General features: G+C 32.3%; 1 protein-coding gene across 6 annotated transcripts in view; it reads left to right on the plus strand.

Annotated features, from left to right (window-relative positions):
• Window positions 1–6,878, plus strand: part of LOC118281452 (eukaryotic translation initiation factor 4 gamma 3) — a 46,744-nt gene extending 39,866 nt beyond the window's left edge. For 4 of the 6 annotated variants that reach the window (XM_035602185.2, XM_035602266.2, XM_035602050.2 and 1 more), the window contains 10 exons: window positions 659–826; window positions 1,464–1,623; window positions 2,047–2,124; window positions 2,204–2,510; window positions 2,599–2,785; window positions 2,883–3,059; window positions 3,161–3,322; window positions 4,107–4,338; window positions 4,587–4,688; window positions 4,769–6,878. In XM_035602185.2, coding sequence (XP_035458078.1) covers window positions 659–826; window positions 1,464–1,623; window positions 2,047–2,124; window positions 2,204–2,510; window positions 2,599–2,785; window positions 2,883–3,059; window positions 3,161–3,322; window positions 4,107–4,338; window positions 4,587–4,688; window positions 4,769–4,848 — 1,653 coding nt within the window. In that variant the 3' untranslated portion in view covers window positions 4,849–6,878. The remainder of the gene's footprint in view (window positions 1–658; window positions 827–1,463; window positions 1,624–2,046; window positions 2,125–2,203; window positions 2,511–2,598; window positions 2,786–2,882; window positions 3,060–3,160; window positions 3,323–4,106; window positions 4,339–4,586; window positions 4,689–4,768) is intronic. The other 2 variants (XM_050704463.1, XM_035602105.2) reach the window with 1 other exon arrangement.
• Window positions 6,879–7,191: the final 313 nt, after the last annotated feature.

Genomic DNA, 7,191 nt, shown 5'->3' on the forward strand with positions numbered 1-7,191 from the left:
CATAATTATTAATAATTTTCAATTATTCACTCTTACCGTAACATATATATAATTCTTCTGTAAGTGTGTATGTCACTAAACTTCTCTTAAACGACTGGACCGATTTTGACGAAATTTTTTGTGTGTTCAAGGGGATCTGAGAATGGTTTAGATTCACAATTTTGTCCGCTGGACAATGTCTTTTTGATTAGTTTCTAATTTATTAGTAGTTGTTGATTTTGGAATGTTTTACATTGGATCCGACAAATGTTCAAATTAAAGACGTGTTGTCAGGACAACGGCTGTCGGGTCCGCTAGTATATTATAATTTAAAGAAGAATAGAATATTCATGTTGATTATGCTCAATCACTTTCTAGAATGTGATTATTGTGCTGATGATCAATACTGTAATTTTTCTCAAAACTTAATAATTAGATGTTATTGTCAATTTCACACCAGGAGGGGTGTCGATTGGAGTTTTAAGTTAGTGTTTAAATTCTATCACATGATAACTATATAGGTAATATCACCGGTATATTTTGTATAATGGAATAGTGTGTCATTGTACCTTAATACTCTTTTAATTTTACTTCAACAAGTTATGTTCTATGGGATACAGCAATTCTACATTATTCATAATATATTGTATTGAAATTAAAAATGTGCCTTTGTTTTTAGCTAATGAATGCTAGCCCTATTGGTGGATTCCGACGTGACGAAGGTGGCCGTGGCAAGCGAGGCGACAGCCGTAGACAGAACTCCAATAATTCATTCATAGATAATAATTGGAAAACTAGAAATACTTACACTGTTGACACCAGTAAACTTAAAGCTGTGACACAAAAGGTGAGTTATATTTACCTAATATATTTAAATATTAGTATTCAAGCAAATAATGATGTATGTCATTATGGCATTGCAGTTTTAGTTGGCCTATCACTAAATTCTAGTTGAAATTAAATCTCAATGCTTGTATTGAAGAAATTAAGACCATATTGTGTATCAACACTATTTATTAATCTTAAAAAAAAATAGGAATATTGCATATATCATAATATCAATGAATAAAAATGTAATTTTGTTTTATGAGCACTGACCTATAAGAATGGACAATTCAACTTACAAAAATAAAATTTTAAAAGTACATATTTAAGGATTCATAATTTAAATAAATGCTTGGATTAAAAGCTTCTGTATGGACCATACCTGACATGTATACCTTTCAGTAACTGGAATTAAACTTTATGTTATGAATCACCTGAAAATTTACAGATACAGAATGAATTACTCAAAGTATTATTTGGAAAAACAATATGTACAAACTCCGGTTTTGATTTAATGCTCCATACAAATTGCACATCATTCTTTTATTTAGTTTTATACTGCTTTTAACTCTCTTTTGTGTTATGTCCCATGTGATTAATAAAACATAATTCGAAAGATTGGAGTATGTATGTACAATAATGTTTATGTTTTGTTTTAGAATTTGCATAATATTAAATTAGCTCCGCAAAATTCAGCTTGGCATCATGGATCAGGTACAAAGAATACTGCCCAGGCGAGTAGTACTCCAATGATCAGTATAAGCAAAAATATGTACAGCGTTCTAGAAAATGTACAAACTGATCCTACATCATTGAGAGGTATGTACTAGTTATGATGTTGTTGTCTTTTACTTATCGAAGTACGATGAATCGGCCCCTTAATGGCAATCGAAAATGGCTCAAAACTAAATTTACCAATTTAACCATATTAGGTGGTTGGCCAGTGGTCATCAGTTCTGCGTCAAATAATGTCAAAATTATGTAATGCTACATACAATTATTATTTTAAATTAACACTATTTAGCAAAGTAATGTTTCTTTTTTTGCTGAGTATAGAGTATTAATCCTAAACTAATTTTATCTTTGTAGATCAAGCCCATATTTAAAACTGTTGTTTTATGTTAGGAGCAGGATAGAATATCGACTTATGATCAATGGCAAGAAACAATTAGGCGGTTATTATTTTAAAAATTTAAAGGTAATCTACATAATGGAATATGTACATATTTGTATATTTTTTAGGTAATCGGGATATGACTCCTAATTTCTCCAAAGGGGCCTCTATCGAAAGGTCTACATTTAACTCCAGAGGTGACTTCAGTAAGTGTTGTAACTAATATTATTGATTTATATGTATTACTTATATGCGTGAATGATTCAATAAAAATGTATTTTAAAGCAGCGAGTGGAAGTAGCAGCCGTTCTGGGTCGGTGGGCGTCGCACGCTCTAACTCTGGCACTCGAAGTACGAGTGCCGCACCAACCACTCCGCCAGTAGTAAACGATACGCCAGCTCCAGCGCCCGCTCCAGCTCCAATTCCTCAAGAGCCTCTGCCTGAGGCTAAGAAAAAATCTATCAAATCTATGATAGATCTTTGTATCATTAATTCTGATGAAGTTGAAATGGTTGCTGATGTCAAGCAGCTTTACGAACCTAAATATCACGCTGCTGTGGTTAACGAAATACTCCAAATCGCTGTAGAAAAGTAAATAAACGTTTATTATTTATTTTAATTAACAGATGCACATTTGGAACCATCAATAAATATATTAATAATACTATTCTTCTTTCAGGCCAGCAAAGGAGATTGCACTTATATCAAAAGCATTGCTCAATTTGGTGACTTCAAATACGATAACTGCTGATAATTTTGTGGCTGGCCTCAAAGAAATACTAGAATTTGCGCCTGATTTGTTCATAGATATTCCAATGTTGTATGAGAATTTAGGAAGAATCATTGCGCCACAAATCGAAAAGAAGGTAAGTTACAGATGTGGTTACACCGACATTTGATGGAATATTAGTTCATAGCTTTGAATAAAAAATTGTGGTAATAACATTACATATTTATTTTCAGCATATCACATTTGTACAGATATTTAGGTTTTGTGAAGTGATCATTTCTGCTAATCATGGGCCTCTATTTTTGAAAGCAGTCCTTAGAGAGCTCATAGAAAGTATGGGACCTTCCTTTGTTAAAAGCAAATGGCATGAATCAGGACTTCAAGTAAAACAATGGATGGATGAAAAACAGGTCCGTATAAATTAAAAAAAATATATATTATGATTATTACATAACAATAAAATTGAACAAGGTTTCGTGAGTGTGTTTTTTAAATTTGTTGTTATGTTCAGGTGACGAAGTGGTTGGAAGATAATAAATTCGAATTTTTGGAAGGAGACACGAAGGTTAGCGAAGAAGCGAAAAATATCATGACACCAGCTCAGACTCAAGCCAAATTGATACAACTCATGAATGCTGATGAGAGTTGTGAATGTATAAAAGGATGGATTCAGGTAAAAAATAAAACTCACGTCATTTATAAAAATAAATGAAAGTATCATGTACTTACAAATGCAACTATTGTAGCCAGTAATGTATCTATACTCTTTGCACTGTAGCATGGTGCAGGTGACAGTTTCTATAACATTTCGTATCACTCTTGAAAGTTGCTGCGATTTAAAAATTATGCTTTAGTATTTTAGCTGTACCACATTCGTATTATGTTAAATCATTCGTAACTGTAATAAATTAAATTAAAACCAACCAGAATGTTGTAGTCTTCAAATAAAATCGAATGGAATGGAAAATAAAGTAAAGTGTTATGCCTATAACGTAACGCCATAGACGTGTTTAGTGATGAGATGTACTGCTGCGATGGATAGCGTAAATATCGTACGATAATATCGTGCGTGGTTCAATTTTAATTTTTAAAAAACTTATTTATATTGATGAAACAATGCAACATAATAAGATTTTTTTAAAAGTTGGTATGGAAAGATATTTACATTTTATTCGTCAGAACTCAAATCTAAGTCAGGTTCATCTGAATCTGTATCTGTATATTGACAAGTATACACGTAGTTACATACATTGCACTACTAAATAACACACACATTTAATTAAAAAATTAAAGAGAATTAAATGTAAGCTGTGAGTATTGACAGCGATAAAAAAAAGTGTTATCTAATGTCCATGCCTAATCATGTGGTACTGAGAGACGTCAACGTCATACAGGCAACTGTCACCCGCACCATGCTACAGAGCAAATACTATAATTAACCAGTTTTAATTCTGCAGGATAAACTCAGCAGTAATACTAATGAAGATTGGTTTATGCGAGCATTGATCCAAGCAATATGTGAACATGCACTTTTCGGTGCTGAAGGACGCGATGTACCACACTTCAACCAAGATCGCATGAATAAATATGCAAGTCTGATACATGACTTCGGTGAAACAAAACAGTCAAGAGAAGCAAGCTGTTTATTTGGTATACAGCAGCTTATTAGAAGGCTAGAACACCCACAAGGTAATAATAAACTAATAAAACTAGATATTTCCAAAAGTCACAATGTTAGGCATCAGTACATTTACAGTTGGTAACAAAAATTGTGTATCCTTATTTAAGGAATGAATTTGTAGACCTTAATCTTTTCCCTAAGTACCTTTTAGGTAATTCAATTTGTTTCCTTGACTTACATCTGACCTAATAACTTCACATGTATTTTTTTTAAATAATAGATTTAATAGCGTTTTACAACCTAACCTTTTTTGCAGGCTTAACTTTAGAGATATTCCAATATCTACATGAACAATATATAATTTCACTAGATGGGTTTATTGCGTGGGAAGAATCTGAAAAGGAACCAGAAGGAAAAGGTAATAACTGTTAAAATATTTTGTCTTGTACAAAATATTATTTAGACAGAACTATTTAACGTATTTGTTGGGGTTTTCAGGTGTAATGATGAAGGCGTTGACCTCGTTCTTTACGAACATCAAGGAGGCCGACAACGAGGACTCATGCAGCGAGGACTGACGAGCGCCCTACCCGGCGGTTGCGATGCCGCCGTTGTTCGCGCCGGTGATCGCACCCGTGCTGATCGCGGCAACGCCCGAGGCATCGTCTCCATTCAACGTCTTCTATATTTTTATATATTAGAATCATCCTAAATGGAACTCATAGATTATATTATTATTCTAATGATAACGCTTAACCTAACAGAAGCTAGAAAAAAGTTGTATAATATTTTTTAACGCGAATAGTTATTTATCAAGATTTTAAATTAAATTTGCTTCAAAATTTTATGCATGATTCGGTATTGTACCTAATATAAATTTAGGAAATTTTTTCAGGTTTATTTTCTATGGGTGTAATTTCCATGGTACAATGTAATCATTATTTTACTATTGAAATATTTTAATTATGTTCATAATTGTCAGATTTTCAATGTTTTTATTTTCATGATCTTAGCATTCTGTGTGCATTTCTCTGTTCTCAAGATTGCAATATCTTTAATATTCATTAATATTTTATTTAAATGTTTTTACTGATTTTAATATATTTATAGATTACAATTGACGTCGTAAACTTTTATCCTACTCTGATTATATTATTTTATTTTTTAAATCTATTGTATAATGTCAATCTTGACAACAGAGAATATTATCTCTGACGCAATCAACAGTCCGCATGTTATGAATTTTTTGCGATACTCGCCTACTTTTATTCTTGACTCGTCTGAATGCTTCACCATTTTACTAAATTAACTGTATATTCTGGTCTACTATACTTAGTTACTTTTGCATGCTTTCTTTGGGTTATAGCTTAGTCGTATTAGTGAAGTCACTGTTTAGAGAAATATGTACACGTACTCCTGTTTATAAGTTAACTGTTAACTGTTTTTGACAATGAACCTAATAGTTAATATATGAATCTAATTATTTACTTAAATCATATAATTCTATAGTTAATAATTGTTTGTTTTTGGCGTTGAAAAGGCTGAATGCAGTAGCGGATTTATAATGAACGATTCCCAAACGCCAGGTTGTTGGTGTTCTGTTAAAAAGTAACTTTATTTTTGTAAATCAATTTATGACATGTGGGTTGTTATAGTCTGCCGTATGATCCGTCACTGCAAACAGATAGGTAAATGTAGGTAATATGATAATTTAGTGTGAGCACCACACTTATCTTGTATAAAAAGTACTTATTATGTCGTTAATACTGTTGTATTAACAAAGCTTGGTAAATACTTGTATAGATAAAGTTAAGCGTTGTGCTTGCACAGATGTCAGGCGCAGTAACGGAGTATTACAGCGCCGGCGCCGGATCCCCAGTCACATTGTTAGTGTCTTGTTGAACATAAAGGCCTTTGGGTATTTGGTTCTCTGGTGGAATCCGCCGCTGCAAACAGATTCTAGATTTGTTCACAATACAACGTTGATTCCAACTCAATTATCGTTAATAAATACATAATGATTTAACCCTTACCCGATACTTAGAATCATGGCTATTTACATTATTAGGAATTTGATTTCACTTGAATCAGTTCAAAGTTTCATTAAAGATGCATTATTAAATTTGCCTTATTGTAAATTGAGAAGAGTAACAGTTTCTTTACGTGCATGATTTCTCTGATTTTAATTATTTTCAATTTCATTTATTTTATTTCCTTTATTAATATTCAGTAAGTTTTAATTTCTTAATTATGTTTTAAATATTATTTTTCAAAACTGCAAGTTACATTATACTTTCTTATACCATGTGACTTTTGATTTAATGGATATTTTTATTTAGTTTTAATTTAAATAGTTAGCTGTGACTCAGTAAGCAGTGGTATTTGTCTCAAATTTTCGTGAATTCAGTTGGTTTGGTCCGAGTTGCGCAGCGAGTAGTGCGGGCGAAAGCGATTCGTTCGCCTTTGTCTTGGATGGCACGCTCCGCTCTCCGTCCTTTATAGTAACGTTCACTTAACTGTCTCCGCTGCTGAGTTTTTTTATTACTTATTAGCTACTCTTGTCAGTTACTATGTATGTTATGTAAATAAACTTTTAAAAAAAAGCTAATCTTTACTGAGTATTCCTACAAAAGAACACCACAGAGTAAAACAAAAGCAATAACTCATTTAATATATCTGAACTTCAACATAACATAGTGGTAATGTACTAAATATACAAGAAAATATTTACAATTTTATAAATATACTAGCAAACCCAGCGAACTTCGTTTCGCCACCTGCTCTTTTCTTGTTTTTTTTTTTTATTTTATTTTCTTTGCTATAAACATCACGGAACCCGTTACCTTTCCATCGAATGCAAAACCGTGGAAATCGGTTCGTGCGATCTGGAGTTATAGCGTCAGGAAGGAAAACCCGACTTA

The sequence above is a fragment of the Spodoptera frugiperda genome, chromosome 25 (assembly GCF_023101765.2).
Source record: "Spodoptera frugiperda isolate SF20-4 chromosome 25, AGI-APGP_CSIRO_Sfru_2.0, whole genome shotgun sequence".
Taxonomy (NCBI): domain Eukaryota; kingdom Metazoa; phylum Arthropoda; class Insecta; order Lepidoptera; family Noctuidae; genus Spodoptera; species Spodoptera frugiperda.